Here is a 24,690-nt window from a genome sequence, read left to right on the forward strand (position 1 = left end):
TTTTTGTCCGCATTCCATTAACTTCCCTCTCTCTCTGGCTATAAATATCCCTGCATGTCAGATTGGACGAGAGCGAGGGCTTTAGTGGCTTTATGGAAAAGAAAAAAGGGGAGTGAGAGATGGGGGAGGTAAGTATAGATAGATGGGGGGTAAATGGGAAAAGGGAGGGAAGACTGGGTGGGAGAGCTTGGGGATTTTGCGGGGGTTTGGTTTAAATGAAACCAGGTGTGTTGTGGGACCAGTGAGAGGGTGAAAAGATGTGGGGGCATGTGCGTGTGTGAATCTGTGAGTTGTGCCTGCGATTTGGACGGGTTTGGAATTTCGGTATTTGGGCCGCAGACCAGGAATTTGCATCCTGGGGGGTCAGGGAGAGGGGGTTTGGGGAGTGGAGGATGGCAGTGCAGGGGGCCAGAGGGGGGGTAAGGGGGCTGTTCCTCTCCTCCCTTTCTCTCTCTCTCTCGCCTCTGCCTGTCTTGCTCGCTCACTCTCTCTCCCTCTCTCTTTCTCTCTCCCTCCCTTTCCATGTGCTCAGCTGCTCCAGCTGTCGGTCTCCCCACTCACTCTCTCTCTCAGGGTCATACAGGCAGGAGTTTAAGGGACCACTTCTGTACGCCAACTCGGCTGGGACGACCGCAGCCAGCAGGAGGGACACACTGGTCAGACGGAGACTGAGAGACAGAAGATTCCTCTGTGAGTTTTCCTGTGCTTCTTTAGCCTCTTACACATATCAAAGAATGGCTGTTTGTTAAAGAGAGACTTGCTGGATGACTTACTACGTTTTGCGAGCATTTTAGGGAGAAGTAAGGGAGGTGAGATGTACCTCTTACCCACTTTTTCTAGTACAGGCCATACACGTCACACTTGCACCACTGCCCTGCTCTCTGCTCTGCTCTCCCAGCTGCACTTGGCTCCTTATGGGAGCCAAGATAACGTGGCTAACTGTGTCTGAGTAGTTTACTTCTTGGCTCTGACTGTAATATGGGGTTAGACAGGAAGAGAGGCAGTGAGTCACAGGGCACATGTTATCGTACTGTAATATTGCAAAATCCTTCCACCTCATCCCTCTTGTACAACTTTTAACGTCAGTGTCACAAGATCAGTTTAGTCTCTAGGTGGGGGAAGTTCAAAATCTGAAACACAAACAGGTGTCAACATGTAGACGAGTTCTCTAAACCTGGATGACCTCACAGTGCACAACTGCTGTTTCACTTTTTGTGTAATCAGTTTCCTGCAGGTAAAAGCAGATGTTTCCACTTTAAGGTGGAGATTTAAAAAAGGAAGCATGTCAAAGTTTTCTGAACTCTAACACAAAAGCATCACATGTTAGAGTTCAGGAGGAACATGTTTTACCTTGTGAGTGAGTTTCTCCGACAGGGCGTTATTTCTGTCTTTACCTGTGGAGCTTCCTGGAACAGAAGTCAGGCCGAGTGTGAGATGGAGACTCCATGATTGTGGATATGCAGGTTCACTGCCACAACTGTAACTGAGCACAGCTGGTGGAGCGCGCTGGGTCACCGTGTTCTCAGGCTGCTCCACGCACAGCCAAGCACATCAACGCAAACTTTGTGTATACACTACAACAAGTGACCATCCTGGAGTCTAAACTCTGTGTGTGTGTGTGTGTGTGTGTGGTCCAGCTGTTGGTCTTTTTTTGGTTTCCATGTGGTCACTGATATAAGCCACCTGACATTTTGCTTGTTAAGCTGTTCTGAATGTGTGAATTTAAAAATGGGTCACCTGGCAGTCCTGAAGCTGAGCCAAGTTCCAAATGAAACTAAGATTGCGCCTTCATAAAGTATCGATGATTTGTATTTTTTATTTTTGTGGGCTAGTAAATGGTACACTTGTATAAAAAAGAAGCCCACCACAAGTTCCCAGAGTCCAAGATGTCGTCTTCAGATGTCTCATTTTTCCTCACTAATAATCAAATCCTGCTGCATATTTGGGTTACTTTCTTATTGACAGAAAAAGCAGGGGAAACTGCATATTTGTGTAGTTGCTTTCACTTTTTTGCTGGAAAACGAGTCATGAAAATTCTTTCTGATTCATTTTCTATGGATTGACTCATCAGTTATTCAAATCGTGTATTTTCCCTGTCAGTGGTGGTCGAATGCAGACAATGAAGTTCTGTATCAGAGCCGCATTCTCTGACATCCTCCTACACATCCTCCAAAGGGATGGGAGGTTAGGGAAGAGTGGCTGGAGGTCTGGCACCAGCTGTCCTCTTATGTGAACTGTGGGGGGTTTCCCAGAACCCGATACTCTGGGAACCACTGCAGTGGCAGGGCATCCCAGCTGAGAGCTGGTGCCCACATCCTTGCCACGGGCATTCCAGAGATCAGCCGGCACTTGATCTCCAGCAGCAGGAGGGAAACACCCATGCATCCTTGCTGCCCACACTCAGTAGCCAGTGAGTGACTGGACCCCAGTCTGATGGTCAGTTTATTTTCGGGTGGTTTCGGGTCAAATTCTTGCTGGTTGTAAGTCACTGTTGGGCCAATTCAGAGAAATCACGCACTGCGGCTGTCTGATTGCGCGGTGGTATGCGCTACCGTCTGAGCTTACAGTGTGAGAGCATATTTTTCTGCTTTTCACCACTCAAAGGTCACGGTGATGTCATTCCTCGAGTATTTCGGGGTGTCCAAGTCACCCTGCGGCCTTCTGTTTGTCTCAGCCTGAAATAAAACAATAAGCAATGCCTGCAAATGTGGCCTCGGGAGTTTATATCAGAGCGTGAGTGTATGCACATAGACAGGCAGTGATTATGACCTTCCTCCCTGTATTTTAACTGGAGCTCACTCACTTTGCAAACAAGACTTGCTTAGGATTTTTTTATTACTTCAATTTGTCTGTTTTTTTCCCCGTGTCTTTTTGGTCTGGCGGAGATGGAACGGGCAACTTGTTTATGTTTAGGCTCAGCTTAAACACTTATAGCTTCTTTCAGGAACATTAACTGAAGGATGGTTGTGTCATTGCTGCCCAATCCAGAGAGGCCCAATCCATCACTACTGAACCATGCAATATATATTTACCTTAAAAATACACTACATGGTACAGAACAATGTATTAAAGTAAAAATAGTAATATCAAAAAATATTCTACTATAGGAAAAAGTCTTGCAAGAGGTGTGGGTAAAAGACCCCTGTGCATACACAGTGTTGGGAAGGTTACTTTTAAAATGTATTCCATTACAGAATACAGAATACATGCCCCAAAATGTATTCTGTAACGTATTCCGTTACGTTACTCAATGACAGTAACGTATTCTGAATACTTTGGAATACTTAATATATTATCATGCTTTTTACAACAACGTGAATGTACTATTGCTGTGTGATTTATTACTATTACTGAAGGTCCGCGACTCCGAACTGTAGTAAAGGGACCTCTGACTAATACGGCGGGGTCCCTGTCGGCTCGTAGCCGAAAAATAGCTTTACTTTGTTGTGTGGGTCAACTTTTCTTGCGAGAGACAGAGAGAGGCGTTGAAAGACTGCTGCAATGGAACTTATTGTTTTCGGAGGAAAACACGAACACAGTGTACAGTCGAGTCTTAATAGCTTACTTACAGCTGGGCTCGTCAGGCTCTCTTCTTGGCTACAGTGGTTATTATTATATTTACATGCTTCCAGCTCCCGTTTTTGCTCGATGACAACTCGTACCTTTCCACTCCCCTTTTTCTCCCTCCTCGCGCTCACAGACCCATAACGTGTATGGCAGTCCATTCTCCCTGCAACACGGACTACACTGCCCATGATGCTACATTCTTTAGAGCTATGCTTGTAGCATTCTGCCTGTTAGCTTAGCACAACAACAACAACAACGAAAAGGCGCTCTCTCACCCAGGAAACACACAGTCGCAGAGAGAGAGAGAGCGTCGCCCTGTAACCATGGCAACCGTAACGCTGCCGCCTGGAACAACAGAACGTAGCTGTCAAACAAAACCCAAACAGTCCTGACCCGCGACAAAATGAAACAGGAAAGTACCGCCGTGTAACCCATTTATTTCAACAAAGTAACTGTATTCTGAATACCACCTTTTTAAACGGTAACTGTAACGGAATACAGTTACTCATATTTTGTATTTTAAATACGTAACGGCGGTACATGTATTCCGTTACTCCCCAACACTGTGCATACAGTAGTAAGACATCAAAGATAGGGCTCTTAAATAGTGGCCACAAAGACCCTTATATTTTGATAATATATTATAAACATTTAGTCTAAAGCATACTGGAAGTTGATTTAAAGAGGCTAATATGGCAGTTAAATGGTCATGCTTTTAGTTCTTTACATTCTCATGTTGATTAATAGTGTTTTGGTTAATTTGTTCTACAATAATCCAGGCAGATAAAATAAAAGTGTTTATAATGGACTGATTTATGTTTTGTATATTGTCTACTTTTACTGAACAACAAAAAAGCCAGTTGAATTACTTCATCTAAAAGTAACCAAGATTTATGTTTTACATACATCCAGGCAGCGTACACCATAGACAGGTAGTCAAGTTTCTGCAGGGCAAATATATTTTAGATTTTAAATCTATATCAGAAACTAGCCATAGTAACTGAAGCTTTAAAATAAATGTAGTAAATGTTGTGCAGATCTTTTTACCCTGCACTGGTCCATTGGTTAGATTGAACCCTGTAACACTCTTCAGTCACGGGGAAAGAAATGTTTTTTTTTAATTGCACGACTCTGAAGTAGTCATCATCTATCAGTCTCTCGCATCATTCTGGAGGTAATCTGTCCAACTCTTCTTTCATTCATGCACGGCTCTCTGTTTGATTGTCAAACAGTTTTTCACAGTAATGCATAAAGACTATTAAAGGCCCACCACAGGACTTCAGTCATGTATGAATGGCCCAGCGATTATTTTCTTTTTCAGCCATTGTGTTGAAGATGTGCTGCTTTGCTTGATTTCATTGTCCTCTCCCATGATCCAGTTTCAGCCCAGCTCTAGCGGGCAGACTGCCTTACATCTGACTGTGGAATAACTTGGTATACAGGGGAATTCATGGTCCACTCAGTGACTGCAGGGTGCCCAAGTCCAAAATATTACCCCTCCACCACAGTGAGAGACGGTTACTATATGAGGCATTTGTGCTGATATTCTGTCTTTGGCAAAACATCTCCACTTTGGGCTGACATGTCTAAAGGACATTATTCCAGAAATCGTGTGGTTTGTTCAGAAGCAACAAACTTAAGCTACAAAGCTACAAACGTAAGCTACAAACTTTTTTTTTCTTTCCCTTCCAAACAAGCCATACTTGTTCAGTCTTTTTCTTACTGGACTGCCATGAACCTTAACATTTAACTGAAGCCTGAAAATTTTAAGTTTCTGTGACCATTGCACAGATTGAATTTGCTTGTCAAACTGGGTTAACACACCTAAACGCTTCAGACCAGCAAACTGCCAAAACATCTGCTTTTATAGAGGTGGTCACAGCTGCTCATGATCACCCAATTCAGTCCATTTCATTATCAGCTCCTGGCTGCTACTTAAACTTTTAATTCTGATAGAAGCAGTAAAGGTGTTTTATAAAGTTCCATGAAAGCTTTCACAGAGTTTTAAATATTTCTTAAATAATAAAAGTGTGATTGCACATACTTTTTAAAAGATGTTCAGTTGCTTTCTCTGCACAGCTTTGCATATAAACCGAAACAAGCTCACTTAGACATATAACGACATAACATGTCCTATAATCCATAAAAATCCATAACGTTTTATGAGCAATATTTTTGTTAAATAAAGATTCACTGAGTACAAATGTTCCCTGTGAAATGCAGTTTAGCTGAAAGTGGCATAAAATTGGAAGTTACACAAGTAAAGAACCAAAAATTGTACTTAAGTGGAGAATTTAATGTGTTTGGTTATTTTGGCAAAGACAGATTCCCCTGTCCATTAAACAAGCATGACTCTGATTCTACATAAAATAAGTTTGGTAGGTGCAAACTAATGTAATCTGCGAGACTGAAGCAGCTGAGCAGGAGAGGCTTCTGTAAAAAAAAAAATTTGATGTTTTGACCTGGATTTATGCGGGCCCACCAATGCAGCGCTGATACACTGTAAACCGAACCTCTGGAGGCAGCGCTCAGCAGGACTGTCACCCTGCTGGCTGCCAGCGTGCAGACATAGAGAGCTTTCTGTGAGCAGCTAATATGAAAGTATTTCTGGGATGTTGACTTTATTATTTTCAGCAGAAAGTTGGAGGACGTCACAGTGTTTATGTTCTTACCTGGCACAGTGATTCACTCCATTTATTCTCGCTGCGATCAAGGGGGAACTGTTTGGTTGTCAAACGGTGAACCGAGTCCAAGAAACGAACTGTTTGCATTCTAACTGACTTCTTAAAAATTGGCTCTGGTGCCTTTGCTTCCAGTTGATTTATCCATCTCAGCTGTGGGAACAGCTAACAGCACAGGAGAGTTTTGAGACTGAATCAAACCATTTTTGTGATTTTTGAGTTTCGAATCTTGTCTTTTAATGTTTTTTTTCTTTTCCCCCCACTCCTTCTTTCCCTCTGTCTCTCTCCGTGAACACAGATACCACTGCTCTGAACATCACAAAGGCTCATCTTCAGGGCACCGCTACCTGCCTGATTGTTGTGTGTGTGCGCTTGTGTGCATGCTCCAGTCCGATCTCCCAATCTCCCATCAAATAGTGCATTAGTATGCAGGGTATTTGTGTGCCAATCTTGTGTGTGTGCATATGTGTGACTGTGCTCCTCCGCAGTGCGATTTCACAGCCACGTTCAGAAAGTGACACCTACACGGTAAGGATGGATGAATCTCTCTCCCTCTCCTACTCCTTTCTTTTTTATTAGCATCTCTTTTCCACACCTGTCACTTCACATTACAGGTTTTGTGTTGAAATGCTGGCCTCCAATCCTCTCTCTGTTCTTTCTCTGTGCTCTTTCTCATTGCCTCATCATCTTCTTGTTCAAAGTTCCACATAAATGTTTCCTTCTCAGGACTTTACAGTGTTCATTGCTGGGGTTAAATTTGGTTTTAATACCATGTTTCTTCAGGCCTCTGGTTTCTCTTTCCATGCAGGTTACAGCAGCATTTTTCCCTTGAATGATAATGACCCTTTTTCCAAACAGTGGCCTTAAATACTTTTTTTGTTTTTTAGGGTGACATTTTGCTTTAGGAAAGTAGTTTACATGTCACAAATCCTCTAACAGAAGCAGGCTTCTTGTCTTTTTGGCTTAGCAGAGGAAACAAGTTTCTCTATCCTCCCCTTTTTCTTTTCGTTTTCATTTTTTTACACGTCTCACTACTGGGAAATGTATTATGTATTATGAATACATTATGCAACTACTTGGCACAGGGGGGCTGTTCACATCTTTCTTTCCATCATTTTCTCACACACGCACTGTGTCTGCTGCGTTTTGCAGGAATGCACAGATGGGTATCATTGGGACCCTCAGACTGAGCACTGCAAAGGTAAGGCTATGTCGACTCAAGTAACACCTTGATTCTCCTCTTGCTTCTCAGATCTTGCCCTGTTTTTTACATTTCAATCTCCCATCAGACATAAACGAGTGTGAGACCATTCCTGATGCCTGCAAGGGGGAAATGAAGTGCTTCAATCACTATGGAGGCTACCTGTGCCTTCCCCGCTCTGCGTCACTCATCCCTGCTCCAGAGCCTCCTATTACACCCGCTGAGCCCTTAAACCCATGCCCTCTAGGCTACGAGCCGCAGGGAAACAGCTGTGTGGGTGGGTGTCTGGTTTGTTGGTCTGGGGGTTGGAGGTGGACAGGTGGCCGTAGGATGAGCGATTGTTAAGCATGTTTGTATGTGTGTGTGTGTGGTTGTGTAAACTTATTGTTGGCGGCCACAGATTGTGAGGGACAGGTGGCTGCAACAGGTGTTAGGACTGGAGGCAGCATGTGGGTGCAATCTGTGAGGGTGTGAGTGAGCATGAGTCCACGGGAGGCGGGCAGACAGTGCAGGAATTTGGAAGATTTCACACAAGGACAGCTGCTGTGTTTTAAGACTTGTAGCGAGAAAGTGGCCTGCATGACACAGCAAACATGACTCAACGTGATGTTCTCAGCTGCTGGGTGCAAGTGAGGGGAACGTAGTGGCCAGTGGCATGTAACACTCACACTGTATATGTCAGTCATGCTGCATGATGGTGTGTTCGCTCACAATAACAGCGTTTTAAACGTTTGTATCACCACACCCACAAACACAGACATCGATGAGTGCGAGAGACACGAGCACGACTGCCAACCCAGCCAGGAGTGCATCAACTCGGTGGGCGCCTTCACCTGCCAGTGTCCGGATGGATACCGGAAAGTCGGCACAGAGTGCGTTGGTGAGATATTTTGAATTTCACCTTTAATTGGTGTAATTAAGCATAACTGGGCTATTATGCGTTTCTTTATTTTCTCTCCTATATACAATGGTGGATTTGAGTCTCAAATAATGAAGTCTGCATACATAAAAGTGTGAGCCAAGAAGTCAGACTTCAGACTGCTCTAAATGCCCAGTTTCCAACTGTTTTTTCTCCTCTTGTGGGAGCAAATGGCAGCTCAGCAAAGACCTCCTTATATGGAAATAAGGCGAGGCTTACAAGCACTCTGTTAACAGCCCATGGCCCTTTGAAACAGACAGAAATAAATAACAATTTGTTTGAACTGTGAATCATTCAAAGCTACTCAAGTTGAGTCCCAGAGTAAGAATATGAAGCTAGAAAAGAGCATCATAGCCCCCCCTCTGTGGCAATATGCCCAAAAATCTTTAGAAATTTAAATCTTGTTCTTAATAACTCTTGTTTGTCTCGCAGATATTGATGAGTGCAGGTACAGGTACTGCCAGCATCGCTGTGTCAACGTGCCCGGCTCCTTCTCTTGTCAGTGTGAACCAGGTTTCCAGCTGGCAGGAAACAATCGATCTTGCATTGGTGAGTTTTAAGAGTACAGCAGTGTGAGTAACAGTCCTGCATTTCTAATATTGACTAAAAAAAACTCTGAAATAATAACAATTTAAAGTAAAAGTATGTTAGGTTAACATCAAGAATTGTAATAGTTGATGTGTAATGATGCCAGTTTTTTGGATGTTTTGCTTGCAAATGCATACTGCTGCCTCCCTCTCTCAGTATCACTCCCTATTACTTCTTGTTAATGCTGTAGTTAATTTAAACTTCTTTATATTCGTTTGGTAGTTTAAGCTATTTTTTAAAAAAATAATTAGTTGCATAGTTTTTGCCAGATAGTCCAATAAGTTGCCTATTCTGTAAAACAAAGGCTAAAAAAAACTTTCCAAATGCAAAATAGAAGCAAATGGCAATACTGAATTGCCCCCAAACTGTAGGGGAGTACAGTTGTCACAGCTACTTTCAAAAGTATAATTGTTTATTGAGTCTTTGACCTCGGAAAAACTCAGCTGATCTCCTTCTTCTTCATCAAATCCATGTGAGTTAAATTTGATGGGATTTGGATTACATCATTAGCTTATAACTCCACAACTGTCGCTACATAATAAATCACGTTGTTCAAGTTTAATCGGTGCTTTGATTTCCAGAAGTTCATGACATCACCTTTTTCCACCAGATCCAGTCTTACGTTAAAAATAAAACTGGAAAACTGCATGTTCAACACACTGACATGAACACAGAGTTTGGGGTTTTTAACTTTATTAAAATCCTTTGATCCAGAGCCTACAACAGACCTCAGATTCTCTGCTTTTCCTCTTTTCAGATGTGAATGAATGTGAGATGGGTGCCCCCTGCTCGCAGAGATGCTACAACACATACGGCACTTTCCTCTGTCGCTGTGATCAGGGCTATGAGCTCGGGCCCGATGGCTTTGAATGTAAAGGTAATGAAGGACAAAAGGAGTGACAGTGATAGTGCACGCTTATCCCTCTCAGTTTCTTTGCTACTTAGTGATCGACAATTAATAAAACCCAACCTTGTGAATTGTTAGACATCGATGAGTGCAGCTACTCCAGTTACCTGTGCCAGTACCAGTGTGTCAACGAACCAGGGAAGTTCTCGTGCGTGTGCCCAGAGGGATACCGACTGCTGGGCACCAGAATGTGTCAGGGTGAGTGCGCCGGCCTCCATTTCCTCCTGAAACTAACACCTTCCCCTCTGTGCTCTCAGAGTCACAAATGGTGCACTGAGTCAATGCCTATTCATCCTTGTTCTCGAGCCCCTGTCTGCTGTTCAGCGAAACATCACAAGCTGTTTGCTCGCTTTAGATATAAACGAATGTGAAACGGGAGAACACGAGTGCACGGAGACGCAGAACTGCGTGAACATCCACGGACGATACCAGTGTGTGGACAAGAACAGCTGCCAGGAACCTTACATCCAAGTGTCTGACAAGTGAGTGACACTTCGTGAAAGCTTCTGTGTGCGTACGCGAACACGCACCTCCACACACCTTTTCTCAATTACTCAAATATGTGCTGGCCATCGGCTCCGAGTATAATCAGCCCCTGTGCTGAGTTTGGCTCAAACTCTAAGATTACCCCAATTACTTTTTCCATGTATGAGTCCAGCTTTTCAACCTTTTTGTTTGAATGTGTTCCAATGCAATAAGAAAACCATTACATCTGTGAACAAGTGCTGGCTCAGGAACAGGTGTGGGTCACTATTAACATATCCCTGAAGATTTAGTAGTATAAAATGATTTTTAGAAAAACATGAAGGAAAAAAATGGCCACTGTTCAATATTTGTTTAGGTTTTAGCCCTTTGCTCTCAGTCATACTACTCCCTCTGCTGGCTCATTTTCTAACTGCTCATGATGTTTTCCTACTACTAACGCACAACTGTTCTCTTAACTGTAACTGTTTGCTCCTCTCTGTGTGCATTTGTACATCCAGCCGCTGCGTGTGCCCCGTCAGCAACCCCGCCTGTCGAGAGCTGCCTTTCTCCATCGTGCACCGCTACATGAGCATCACCTCCGAGCGCTCCGTCCCCTCGGACATCTTCCAGATTCAGGCTACCAGCGTCTCTGCGAGGGCTTACAACACCTTCCGCATCCGCTCCGGTGACGAAAACGGAGACTTTTACATCAGGGTGAGCAGAGTGGGATCCTGTAATCACAACACCAGATGTCTTTAGGTCTAAATGCAAACTTTAGACTGGTAATAACAATAATAATAATAACAATAACAGTTGCAACGCACTTCACAGTTTGAATAAAACCACACTTGAAAAATAAGTATACATGTTCCAGCATACAGACACAGAGGAAACATATGGTCTTATATTTATTCCCATATACACACTTTCATCCAGGACCAAAAGTAATGGTTAAAGAAAACCTATCCTATAAAAATAAGTGTTCAACAGTTTAAAACAAACCACTGAATCAGCTGACCTAAGAGCGTGAAACAGTTAAGACCCTAATCACATGATAGGAGAGGCTGACCTCAATAACTGAGTTATATACCCAGGAGCCTGGACATGTAGATTTTATATGCTATTAGTACAATTTTAAAAGGCAAGACTCACTTATTTTAAATCTACTATGTGTTTGGCATTGAGTATTTGTATTCTTCTGCACACGTCCATCATCTGAGCCTTGCCTCTCTAACTTTGTCTCCAAACTGCTCAACCTGAGCTTTCCCTCTGTTGAGCTCATTTCTAATCCTGTCCATTGAAAACCTCAACATCTTCAACTCTTCCTCATGTATTTTTGTCAGTGCCACCATCTCCAAACCATCTTTTAAACTGTCCTTTTCATAGTAAAACTTGATAAGACATGTAATGTTGGGTGTTTTGGGTGCAATGCCCACACACCCACTAAAATCACTGAAACCTCCTCCACAGACACACAAAACAAAGGTACGATAAGTAACCTCATCTCACATTGTTTTGACTTTTATAAGCATTACATTCATTACACGTATTTCTTCTTTATTTTTTTGCTTGGACTTCTTAATGTGCCGCCTGTGTTCTACTTTTCCCTCACTCGTCTAGTTTTCTAGCTCCTGTTTAGGGCAAAACTGACTCTATTACCATTTTTATTGGTACATGTACTTTGGTAAGCGCAGCCCAGTGTCAACCTGAGGAGAATTTTAATCAGCTGGAATAAATGAAAAACATCTGTGTGGATGTGCAGATTCTTGAAAAAAAAAAAAGAAGCTCACCTCATATAGAGGTGATAAGACGTTTTAAAAGAAGACACTTTGACATGTGACAGTGAGAAGAGCACCAGTGTAAATGCCACTCTGCTTTAACACTCCATTATTTTCTGTCTTCCCCAGCAAATCAATAACATCAGTGCCATGCTGGTGCTGGCCCGTGCCGTTTCAGGGCCCAGAGAGTACACGTTGGACCTGGAGATGGTGTCCATTAACCCCCTGGTCAACTACCAGAACAACTATCAGACAAGCTCCGCCCTCAGACTCTCCATCTACGTCGGGCCGTACACCTTTTAAAGAAGAAGAGCTGGAGGGGACACAGAGAGCGAGACACAGACACAAACAAGGAGAAAGAAGCTGTAAAACACAAGTAGTGGATGCAGTTCAACCAGTCACTGTGATGTTAAACTAATAGCTTTTTATACTGTGTTGTCCACAGAGAGTGACAGTTTTCTGTCTGCCCTCACTATGTGTAAAAATATACATGCAGTACCGTATGCAAACACATCGTAGCAGCAATGTCTCACAGATAACCAGCAGCCTTAAAATAATTAGTCCTGTCAAAGTCATTCCCCGTTTTCCTGTTATCATGTTTACGGTTATTCAGTCATTCGTGTAGAAAAGAGGGGTTTTTTTCTGCATTCATGGCAATAACGAATCTGTGTGACATATTTTCTGTCTGCCTTCAGGTGGAATGATTCACGCCGGGCGTCACCAGATTTATCTGTTTCACAGTTTACACCCTTATCTTCTTCTGTTTGTCACTTTATTCTTGTCAGCTCTGTTTCCTGTTGACAGACGTGATTCAGTAACCACTCACATCAGACCTCAGCACCCACGCTCCTCCTTCGCCCGCCGCTGTTCATTTCCCGATGAAATCTCCGCCACTGTTGTTCCTGAGTGTTGTACTTTGTTTTTTTTTATTTTTAATTTTTGTTTTTAAGATTTGAACCCAAATAAAACAATAAACCCTTTCAACCATGTGTCAAGAACTAAATACAGTTTCTTTATTTCAGGTCCCTGTGGAATTTCTAACACGCTTAGCGAGCTGAAACAAGTACTCGGTTTACTGATAAATTAATTGGTGAGGATTCTTTTAACCTTTTATATATTATATAATGGATTATGTTTGGGTTTCAACTGCAAAATGGAGCGCCATAAAATTAAGGAGTGGTCAGCAGATCATAAATATTAGAAAACCTAATATTCTCTGACAAGCATAGTGAAGCACTGGGAAATTGCTTTGTACTTCTTTATTGAACCCACACTAACCCGTTAATCCCGATCAATTAATTTTTTTTCCTTTAAGAAGAAAAGAAGAAAACAAAAAGTCTATTTAAGGTATAAACCTGACCATTGTGTCACTTGCTGGGTTGCCACTGGTGGAAAAACCACTATTACCAGTGAGTGTTTTCCATCCCTCAGTTTCAAGAAGCTGTAATGAGCACGTTACTTGACAGACTGCCTGTCTACATCACATACTTCATACTTTTTTTTATCAGCCTGAAACCCAAGTGATGTTTTTATTATTTCTTGTCTGGGTTCAACACAAAGACATATACTTTCTATTCAGTGATAAGAATCGGATTAATAAAATACATCCAACAACTTTTATGACCAAAATATGTACTATATCTTCTCTACAAATGACCAAATGATCTCACCCCTGCCTCTCTTTCTTTATCAACAGCCTGCTCTCTAATGCACTCTTCTTAAATCCTGCCCATCCTGTCTGCTCAAAATGAGAAACATTAAACGCTCAACTTAGCAGAAAGTTCCTTTCGTTTTTGCCTCTACTTCTTTGGTGTACAATATCTATTGCTTTTTAAGCTCAGCCACCTTCGCTGCTCTTTTCATTTTCACAATGAGACCTGTTTTACTGTCGCCACATTCCTGTTGTGTTGAGGACACATTCGCTTTTCCAGACTGTTAACTACTCTCGCCATGTCAGTTGTGATTTGTGTGGTTCAAAATGTGAACGCCCAACGTGGGGCTCGAACCCACGACCCTGAGATTAAGAGTCTCATGCTCTACCGACTGAGCTAGCCGGGCGTACGGAGAGATATACAGTTAACCATTTTGGCTGTAGTAGCCTAACACACAGCTAGTTAGCCTAGCTGATAGACATATATTCAAAGCAGCCAAATACCTAAAGAATGCATCAATAACAATTAAGAGAAGTGAATAAAAAGAAAATTACCCGTTGCACAGAAGAAAGGACCTAGTCACAAAGACCACAACAGTTTTCTCTGCTATGCTGTGAACCCGTTTTTTCTGCCAACATGGTGAGAATGGACTCCTTCTTGCTGCCACCCTCAAGTGGCCACTAGAGGAACTGCAGTTGTTTGTACTTAAACGCTTGGGAGTTTCTGCTTGTCATCAAACAAATGAGATGCTTCACTGGACTGACTGATTGGTATGCCTGCTTAACTGACCCTCCTCCTGTAAGTAGCAGTGCAGTGTCTACACAGGACCGTCTCCCGCACAGTGGGGAGTGTCTTCAAGCTGACATTTAATTGCACTTTCCCACAAACAAGGAGTCCGCAGCAGAGTTTTATAGCTGCGCTGCATCTGCCTGGTCTGATCATGGCTGAGCAGCTGACGTACTGCTTCATCTATATGACCTGTAGAGTTCATCCTCCCTCTTTTAGCCTTACAGATTCTTGCTAGTTGGGTCAGAAAGTTTTAGACATTGCTCTCTGACCTAATCCCTACTCCTACCTGAAGCAAAGACCAGCACTCCAACCTGTCCCACTGTATCCCTGTGTCTGACCCGTGACCCTTCACGGCAAAGGAAAAATGATGGTTTCATCTCACTTTGTATGTCAGGAACTATATGAGTGCAGGCAGGTCTACAGGGTCATCTCAAAAACTGCTGTTTTGCTGAGTTGGACCACGACAGTGAGAACAACTCACACAGTGTGCTCAAACGTCCCGGAACCACCTCCTCTTTACCTGCACCCACACACTCAGCACGAGCCTCCCAAGAAAGACGTGTACAGAATGTGCTCCTGTTTTCAACATCATGGCAGCTTTCAGCCAGCTCTCCAAAACAAACTCAGTGATGAAAGACAGAGAAACTGCTCTCCCTTTTTGTTACATTCATTAATGATATGGATATTCTCTATATCTGCACAAAGAAGAGGCAGATGCATCTCATACGCGCCTCCTAACATCCTCAGGACCTCCAGCCTTGTTTTAGTCAAACACCATTGGAGCTCTGCTGCATCTGCTCCATTTTTACTGTCACAGCAACTTCACTGGAGCAGTAACTGATTCTCCTGACCCACAAAAAAAAGAAAAAAAAACTGAGGAAAAACAGGCAGAGAGAGGGAGAAAAGGGAGCGAGAGAGGGGGAAGCCCTTATTTCACAGTCCACTGCTGTTTTCTCCGCCCAGTCCTACACACAAACACACTCACACACCGAAACACCACGCACACCTCCCATCTGTCCTCAGTGGGGGGGCGGAGAAGGAGGAGGAAGATGGGGGGTGGGGGTGATGATGACTCACCCACTGCCCTGTTTTATGTAATCGGAGCAGACAGGCTTAAGCCACCAGGGGGCAGCAGATCCTGCAGATCTCATCTGCAGCGGGCCAAGAATAGCAACAACCAGAGGAGACGGTGCTTGGTTTTATAACCTAATTGACTATCAGGCCTACATTTTCTCCCATTTTCAGCGAGTCATGCACCTGTAGGAGGAACAACTGATGGGAACTTTGTCTACTTTTCACAAATAATGTACTGTACAGCAATTTAGAAGCTCCCCCCCCTTTGTATAACCTGACATCATATGATGAAGAACAAACATGTGTCTGGTGATGGTGTTAAAGAGTAGGAGGTGTGTGTGTGTGTGTGTTCAGTTAAGGGGAGAGTAGCCCTGGCATTTCCTGTTGGCATTCACACAGAAATAGACCCTGACAGGGGCAGACAACATAATGGGTGAATTTCTCAGCAGGACTGGGGTTCAGTGGGTAAGCCGGCCTCTGGGCTTCACCCGCAAAATTTTACTGAGCGTGTCACAAATCTGCAATAAAGAGAAGGTTCATAAATGACTACAAATAGGTGCAAAAAAGTCAGAAGGGGATGCAAAATTCCCACAGAGACACCCAAGAGACCATAAAGTAATACAAAATAACCAAGAAATTATCCAATATGACAAGAAATGATCTCAACTAACATAAAGTGAAAACTGGGTTAAAGTAGATGAAAGATGCCAGCAAAGAGACCAAGCAGACAAAGACATAGAGCAGCTAAAAGAGCCCCAAAAGATGAAGACGATGATTAGAATGAAGCACCAACATCTGGGATGGTGTAGGCCTTGTGTATGTCTCATAATCCATATTTGCGGGGTGTAATGGTTCAAAGGATCCACAGGAGAGTGCGTGAGTAGATTTGTGCGTGCATCCAGCATGTATTTATGTTTATGTGATTATATATATGTGTGAGTGCTGTGAGTGCAAGGTGTGGGTGTTTACATAGGAGAGCATGTGTTTGAGAGTGTCAGTGCCCACACAGATGAGGGGGAGGAGTGTTTGGGGTGGCAGAGGGGAGTGTTGGAGCATTTGGGCCTCAGTTTTTTTGGCTCCATGGATGGAGTATGATCTCATTTCTGGGCAAGCCGTGCCCCGTAGGCCGCAGTGGGGGAATGGTGTGGGTGCGGAAGCTCAGAATTGAAGCTTCATGTGGTGGTACCAACCACTTAAACGCAATGGACAAACATGGCCGACAGAAATGCTATCTGTCCATGTCGTACAATCATGCTCTGTTCCTCAATTTGAGACACGTTGCCATGATGGAGGAGCAATCTTTTCCCCTTTGATCTCCTCCTGTTGCATTACAAAAAGCTCTCAAAGCCTCCCCCTCCACTACACTACAATGCAGGTATTATATTTATGAATGAAAGAGCGAGGTGGAGTGTCATTTCCCTCCACCCACAACCCCGAACACTGAATGAGTTCATTAATGAAAAGAGCGGGGAGCGAAATCTGCAGGACATGAAAAACAGGATGCACAGTACAAGGAGGGCTGAGTGATTAGAGAGTGTAAATTAGTGAGGGCATGAGACAGGAAATGGCTCTCTCCTCTGGATATTTGCATGGAGTATATATAGATATATGGAGAGGGGTGATCAGCGGGGGAGGGCAATTATGAAATACAACATAAACAATAGCATCAAGGACTAATTTAAAAAAACAAGACATGGTTCTGACTCTGGATACTGCCATTTACAGACAGGTTATAAATCAGACATTGTTTTGTTCCACAGAAACAACACAGGTTCATAAACAGAGTGCATTAATGTACTAATGTATTGCATTTTTAGATGCAATCAAACATCTCTGATTGGAAATAAAAACATACGGCCTAAAGATGGTTTAAACTAAGTGCAGTCCTTGCATCACTAATAATATCTCGGGCTGTGTACAGCAGGAAAGATTGCAGAGTAGACCAGCTAGTTTGCAAGAAATAAAACCACTCCATTAAAGGGAAAAAAACCCCCAAGTAATTTTAAGTCCCATCCCTTTATTTTTGGGCTCTACTAGTGTGGCTTTGCATGATTAAAAGTAAATAAAAAAAAAAATAAAAAAAATAATCTTTACTTATCTTATGGTGGGCCTTGGTACATCCCTCCAGTTGATCCACTATGTTAGCTCCTCTCCCTTTTAAAACCACCTTCCCTTTAAGGTAACTTACTTCTAAATGGTTGGCTGTCAAAAACAGAAGGCTGGATGTTCTTCCTGTGTCTGCATGGGTTCTCTCCCAGTATCCTTCCTCCCATAATGCAGAGAGGTTAAGCTAATTAGTGATTAATTGGTTAGCCCTGCAACAGACTGGTGACCTGTGTAGGCTGTACCCTGCCTCTTACGCTATATAACAGCTATGATATGCTCCAGCTCAACTGTGACCTTGAATTAGATAAGTGGAAGAACATGGGTAGATAACTTGAGCATTTATTTTTGTAACTGTATATATGTGACAGAAAATGAGTAAATATGTAATAGGTCTCTTGTAAGAATAGTAAACACAACGATTTTGTGCTTAATTTCTCCTGAATGTCCTGCAAATATGTTTTAAAATGCTTTTAAAGACGATCTGGCTAGAGAATGACATTTGAAAATTAGCCCGTTAGCTAAGAGTAGGTAATTGCCCCAAAGATAATCAAACAAATAAACAAAATACACCTTCACAAGAATATATTTAAAGACAGATAAACTGAGTTTTAGATAAGGTTACTGCATTAATATCTATAAGGTTAAACTTCACTGTGCTATAAAATCTTGAGCTAAATGCTAGAGCTAGCATGGTAACATGCTAACAATCATAGATTTAAAAGGTAATTTAACATATAAAACACATGCATTCCTACTAATAATAACATGGAAGATACAAAGGAAAACCACTATTTTATATCACCCAGTATTTTTTTTTTCTCTGTGTGTATCTTTTTCTGTACAACAACACCAATATTTCCATAAATAACGGGTGCGGATAAAATACAAAACTTACCAAAGATAAAGAAAACAAAGTGTCTAAGGCTCAAAATTCAAAATTTTACAGCTGAGTTGGTAGATAAAAGTAAATATTTTGTGCAGACTTTTACTTGGAATGGCAGCATTAAGTTACTATCTATGCATTCTCCACACAGAGTCCCATGAATTAGGCTAATTACTAAAGATACTCATTAGGGAGCTCGAATAAGTTAGATAAAATATTTATAAAAGCCTAAATGCTATTAAAACTATTACAAATGCCTTTGTAGAAGACAGTGAAATAAGAGGGAAAAACCCCTAACGCAGGAAAAAAGAAATATGTGTATCAACAGTTTTCTGTCAATGTGACTGTAAGGATTCTACCATTCTCATAATGACTGAATTAATGATAACATTTTTTTTTGCACTCATAAAGCTTTCCATGTTAATCATGCTGGTTTAGCATGGTAGTGTAGAATTTATTTATTTCTGCAGGTAAAATTGTTGAACAAAATTAAGATTTTATTCAAAATTGCAAAATTAAAAAAGAAATTGGGATAATCGCTCTATCAATGTGAACAGGAAAAGTGGATGTATAGATAACTGTTGCTAGCATGGATATATGCGTTCAATGACCTCTTTGTTAGGTGCACCTATTCAACTGCTTGTTACCAAAAATATCAGCTAATCCTATGGTAATTCAATAAATGTAGGTATGCAGATGTATTTAAGACGACCTGCTGATCTTCCAACTGAGTATCAGAATGGAAAAGAAAGGTGATTTAAGTGACTCACGTGCTTTACAACACAACCATTGATAGGGTTTACAGCGAATGGTCTGAAAAAGAGAAAATATCCAGTGAGCAGAAATGCTCTGGTTGAAAAAGTTTTGGTATTCCCAGAGGTCAGAGGAGAATGGCCAGACTGCGTCAAGCAGATAGAAATGCAACAGTAACTCAAGCACTCGAAACAGCCAAGGTATGCAGAAGAGCATTTGTGAACACAACAGGTTGAACTACACTGGCAACATGGTGGCGCAGTGATAAGGACTGTTGCATCACAGCAACAAGACCCTGAGTTTGATTCCACCGGCTGGCTGGGGCCAGAAGTTTGCCCTGTGTTTGTGTAGATTCTGGTTTGAACCAACAGCCCAAAGACATGCAGAATAGAATGGATTGATGTGCTACAGCAGCACACTGGGTGCCGCTCCTGTCTGCTAAGAACTGTAAACTGAGTCTACAATTCCAAGCCTGCTCAGAAGAGTTTTCATTTCTGCTGCGATATTTGGCATAAACTCCATCCTCCCTTGTATCAATGGTTCAGGCATGCAGCATTGTTGTAGAGGATATTTGCACTCTCTGGGCTCCTCAGCACCAGTTGAACATTGTTTAAATACCACAGCCTGTCTGAGTATTGTTGCTGACCATGTCTATCCCTTTATGCCCACAGTATACCCATCTTCTAATGGCTGCTTGCAGCAGGATAACTCATTATGTCAAAAAGCTCAAATCATCTCAAACTGGCTCCCTGAATATGACACGTGACTGTACTCAAATGGCCTCCACATTCAGCAGATCTAAATACATACGATTAAGACCTGTAAGGTGTACCCATTGAAGTGTCCGCTGACTGTATTTGTCAACAGCGACTCCATTTTCTAATCTAGTGAGTTTGTGGCTTTTCTGTTATTCAGTGGGATATTGTTCTCTGTAAAGCTGATCATTAGAGCAGATGTGACTCAATGTTATAAGACAGGAGCTTACATGTGAAACGCTCCAAACTGTCATTCTGTAATACAACAAGAGTCACTTCTTATTAGCTCTGGAAATAATTATCTTATCAGTCTGGTCCAATTACAGGTTCAATTGCTGGGTTTGTTCACTGCCTGGGGTCAATGCAATCTCCCGCGAACACCCTGGGAATTCAGAGCGGGGTATAGCAGCGAGCAGGATATTGGGTCACGTGTCAGTGATTAACAACAGTTTTAATTAAAAATATGACTGTTCAGGAGACTGCACACACACCATGCACTGTGAGGGAAAACCATGCCGCGATACAGGTGCAAACAAGAACACAGAGCCCCGTTCAGAAGCACGCAGACAACTTCTTGCAGCTTCTTGAGCTGTTCGATTACATAAAAGCAGCGGAGATAGATTTATACAAGGCTCCAAGCGAGACCCGTGTCTACTTTACTTCCAGTTTCTTTACTCATTGCGTAAATGTGGTTACCAAGAGACGTGTTGCTATGGGTGTGTGGGTGTAGAGCGGCAAAAGGGACCGATGCTGAAAAGACATTCAGCCCTGAGAAAAATAACAGAAAAGAAAAAAATGAAAGGTATGTGAACTGCAGGAAACAGAAGGCTGGAGAGAGTTTCTGTGAATCACAAAACACAAACTGACTGTGAAAGAGATACTTGGGCAGCTGCTGAGGTGCTAAAAAAGCAACTCAGTATGAACTCACCAGAGTACTTGAATAGTTACTTTTCAAAAACATACGATGTGTGAATAAACTATGATCTACAGATCGATTTTGTAAAATAGATTTTACACTCTGGCTGTGTGTGAAGTTGTAGAAATTAGCCTTGATTTTGCAAACAGTAACACAAACTTATCCATCGCAAACACCAGGGTTGACAAAAATAAAGGTTTCATTAACAGACAAATTATCCTGTTGATAAGGAAATAATAAATAGAGGATGAGGCCCACATGTTCTCAAGATCTCAAGTGCTGCCAGACAAATTATGCACCACCCACTGCAGGGTTAGTGTTGATGCAGAGGGAAGTATCGTCTGTGCTAATACCTCTACTCAAGCTAATTTGACCTTTGCTTGTTCTAATGGAGTAACAGACCAGAGTACTTTGTCCACCATTGGATTTTAATCAAGTGTTACCGTCACAGTGTAAAGATCCCAGGAAGAAGCTGCTGGATGGCTGTAGATGATTGGATTTCTAATAAATTGAAGTCCTGTATAAACAAACTAGGGCATCAAAAGTAAAGGTTATTTGATCCACAGCCACCCGTCTACACTGGCACATTGTTACAGACACCACTTATCCATTCATTTCCTCAACCACCTCACCATTTCAACCCAATTTGAGGTCAATCTAAATGGTAGAACTATGTCAAAAGCTTTAAAGCATCACACAGTTGGTGCAGATTTGTCAGTTGCACATTCACGGCCTGAATCATGAATCAAGTGGCATCTTCTACTCCACCACACCCCAAAGGTGCTCCATTGAATGGAAATTTGGGGTATGTGGAGGCCATCTGAGTACAGTGAGCTTGTGGTCATGTTCATGAAACCAGTTAGAAATGATTTGAGCTTTGCGACATGGGCATGTCCGTAACCATATTCAGGCAGACTGTGGTGTGTAAACAATGCTCACCTGGTGCTAAGGGGGGTGAAGTGCGCTTTAAGATTCGAAGTGCTGTGCATTCATAGATGCACATTCCTAATATGATGGGCTGACATCATAGCAAACCCTATGAATTAAGAATGGGATTTCACTCAAGCTCATATGTGTGTGAAAGCACACAGGCAAATACTTTTGGTAACATAGTGTATTAGTGAGACAATTAAATTAACATGCTCCGAAAGACACAAAGAATATTGAGAATATTGAAAGACTCTCTTCAATGACTGGACTTAGCAGACAGCATCAGCTACAGCTGTATGTGTCCTTTCCCACCTATCAGTGAAAGTGGCTACGCCTCTAACTTTAAGCTTGAACCAAATCTGTTCTAAAAGTGGAGTCTAGGGGAGACTGACTTGTTCATGGAGCAAACTCAAGTGTTCACAAGAGGGACTTCCAATTTTTGCTCTCTTCAGTCCCAAAGGTTGCTGATTGGTAGAACACAATCTATAAAAGCCACTCGTAGTGTAAACACATGGATATTTCCAGCTGAATTATTGTGCTGTAAAATATGTTAATACTTTATTAAAACACAAGTGTACTACAGTAAATATATTTAGGTACGTCCCAAAACTGCCCACGGGATCCATTACATGTGCTCACAAACAGTAAACCTAAACCTAAAATAGATAAAAATCCCTCTGGCCGGTAAAAGCATGACACACCACTAATATCCACAGGAATCGGGCCATTAAGAGACCACAATATTGCAATTATTTTTTTAATAGGCATTTCTGATTTAGTGTTACAATAATACAAATATAATAATAACATCCTGTAAAAGGCTTGCCTGCAACCTGCTAACTGTTTCCTAGCTTGTTGACCCCACAGAGGTCTTGTTTGTGAGTTAATGTATTTTTGGAGCGCTATAGATAGCTGATAGTAATTGACCCCATCCATTCATGAATCACTACAGAATGAATGGGTCTGTATTGGATAACAGGGAGGGATTAAAAAAAAAGAAGTTATGTGAGAATAGTTATTTGATTGGTATCAAAACACTGGGACAATGCAGATACATTGTGAGCTGCTCTGCACAAGGACAGGGATTGAAAGGAGGAAGGGTGGACTGAGACTAGGAAAAGCATGCATTCAATCTGCTCCTTCCTCACTGCCTTCAACCACTCTCTGCTTTTGTTATGCAACAACTCGATCTATAGGCACATCTCCAACATACGTCCAGGTGAGATACATTAAAATGAACTCTTTGGCTGACACCAGATGTAAAAAGCGTCCGTGTGTGATGTCCGCCGTCTTTGTCTTTTTTGCCCGGCTTTATCTGCGCTTGACCTTTTGCCTGGAAAAAAAAAAAAAAGTGGCTGAGAGGTAATGGAGAGGAGCGGGACACAGAGGAGCGAGGGGAAGGCAGAGAGGGAGTCTCAATGAAAGCTCTGCTGCTCGGAGGTCTCTCGTGATGTAACACATCTACATCATGTCGCCATGGCAACCCCGCATCAGCACCAACTGGCTGTGGGGAGGAAGAGCCAGTGTCTGTGCTGGTATGTTACAGTACGGTACCCTGGGAGAAAAAGTCTGTATCTGCCCAGAAAACATAAAGAACCATGGGTACAAATTTCTATTTGATAAGAGTACCTTTCCATTTATTATATAAATGCCAATAATAAACATAGCAACTAAATGAATACTCACTAGTGACTATTTTCAAATGGATTAAAACTGTCCGCAGGCTTTGCTTGAATTCAAAGGTTTCTCCTTGAAAACTGCATAGAGCATTTAAAATATTCAGATCCTATCATTGAGCAAAGGCACACATTCAGCCTCATTCAGTATAATAAAGCCTCTCGTGGCAAACTCCATCCTCAATAGAAACATCAGAGCTATTCACTGAATTATTGTCCCCATGTTCTCCAGTGAGTCTAAGTATAATCCAGGGACCTTGAGGAAACAAAACTCGAGTACAAACAAAGAACCACTAGTGAAAAACTTCTGCCCCCTGCTCAGTGCCCTGGCTGCTAAAAATAAACCAGATATTGAAAAGGGAAGAGAAAAGGCACAAGGCTACTGGCTCACAAAGCCAAACTGAGAGATGGAGGCAGGCGCTGATGGAGGCGAGGAGCAGGAGCATGTGTGGGGGGAGGGAGGTGTATGTGGGTGTTTGTATACTTCATTTTCACAGGTTGAATCTGTCTGTCGGCTTCAAATCTGATGCAGTCCGAAGGTGTTGAATTGGTGGCAGACAAGTTCAAAATTACCAGAGCTCTTCCACTCTAAAGTGGACTAAGTTTGTCTGCTTCCACGGGGTCGCTGTTGATTTACTTTGAGGACCATAATAAGAAAATTGATCCCTACCGTCTCTAAAGGCATCAAAATGAGATCCAAATCACCACCAATGGGGTTTGGGCATCGGAGTTTGATAGCATTGTGCAGTATCTTAGCTACTCCTAGGACTGCAATCTTCTATTAAACAGTTATCTCACAGAGCTTTATTTATAATGTGAGGTAAAGACCCTACAATATTAGAGAGAACACCCCAACAACCAGACAGCTTCGCTAAGAATAAGCACTTGGCGCGAGTGGGAAAGAAAAACACCTTTTTGACAGGAAAAAACCTCCAACAGGACCAGGCTCAGGGAGGGGAGGTCATCAGCTGTGAATAGTTGGAGGCAAGGGGAGGAAGGCAGGACAAAGACAGGCTGTGGAAGAGAACCAGAGATTAATAATAAGTAATG

General features: G+C 42.3%; 1 protein-coding gene, 1 long non-coding RNA gene and 1 other non-coding gene across 4 annotated transcripts; 1 reads left to right on the forward strand and 2 right to left on the reverse strand.

The window, feature by feature from the left end:
- Window positions 1–479: 479 nt before the first annotated feature.
- On the forward strand, window positions 480–13,090 carry efemp2a (EGF-like fibulin extracellular matrix protein 2a). 2 transcript variants are annotated; one of them, XM_084949493.1, is made up of 11 exons: window positions 480–690; window positions 6,547–6,776; window positions 7,401–7,449; window positions 7,538–7,726; window positions 8,207–8,329; window positions 8,801–8,917; window positions 9,714–9,833; window positions 9,942–10,061; window positions 10,219–10,345; window positions 10,847–11,042; window positions 12,236–13,090. In XM_084949493.1, the coding sequence occupies exons 2-11, from the start codon at window positions 6,675–6,677 to the stop codon at window positions 12,407–12,409; spliced, it is 1,317 nt and encodes a 438-aa protein (XP_084805619.1). In that variant the 5' UTR covers window positions 480–690; window positions 6,547–6,674; the 3' UTR covers window positions 12,410–13,090. The 2 variants fall into 2 exon arrangements, with proteins under 2 accessions (XP_084805619.1, XP_084805629.1); XM_084949503.1 differs by lacking the exon at window positions 6,547–6,776 and having other exon boundaries at window positions 482–690.
- Window positions 10,966–14,539, reverse strand: LOC146392556 (uncharacterized). The gene is made up of 3 exons (XR_014802104.1): window positions 14,313–14,539; window positions 12,119–12,419; window positions 10,966–11,059 (listed from the first exon to the last, which is right to left on the reverse strand). It is a non-coding gene; the product is annotated as an uncharacterized LOC146392556 (long non-coding RNA).
- Window positions 14,092–14,164, reverse strand: trnak-cuu (transfer RNA lysine (anticodon CUU)). Its single transcript has one exon. It is a non-coding gene; the product is annotated as a tRNA-Lys (tRNA).
- Window positions 14,540–24,690: the final 10,151 nt, after the last annotated feature.

This window comes from Perissodus microlepis, chromosome 2, assembly GCF_051167445.1.
Source record: "Perissodus microlepis isolate ML-2025 ecotype Zambia chromosome 2, ASM5116744v1, whole genome shotgun sequence".
In the NCBI taxonomy this organism is placed as follows: domain Eukaryota; kingdom Metazoa; phylum Chordata; class Actinopteri; order Cichliformes; family Cichlidae; genus Perissodus; species Perissodus microlepis.

What these genes read in the sequence shown, in the direction of transcription:
- efemp2a (XM_084949493.1), top strand. Translation starts at nt 6,675, where the DNA reads ATGCAGGGTATTTGTGTGCCAATCTTGTGTGTGTGCATATGTGTGACT. An exon ending in AAACAATCGATCTTGCATTG is followed by an intron (nt 8,918 to 9,713) that starts GTGAGTTTTAAG and finishes TCCTCTTTTCAG; the next exon opens with ATGTGAATGAATGTGAGATG. An exon ending in ACGGAGACTTTTACATCAGG is followed by an intron (nt 11,043 to 12,235) that starts GTGAGCAGAGTG and finishes TGTCTTCCCCAG; the next exon opens with CAAATCAATAACATCAGTGC.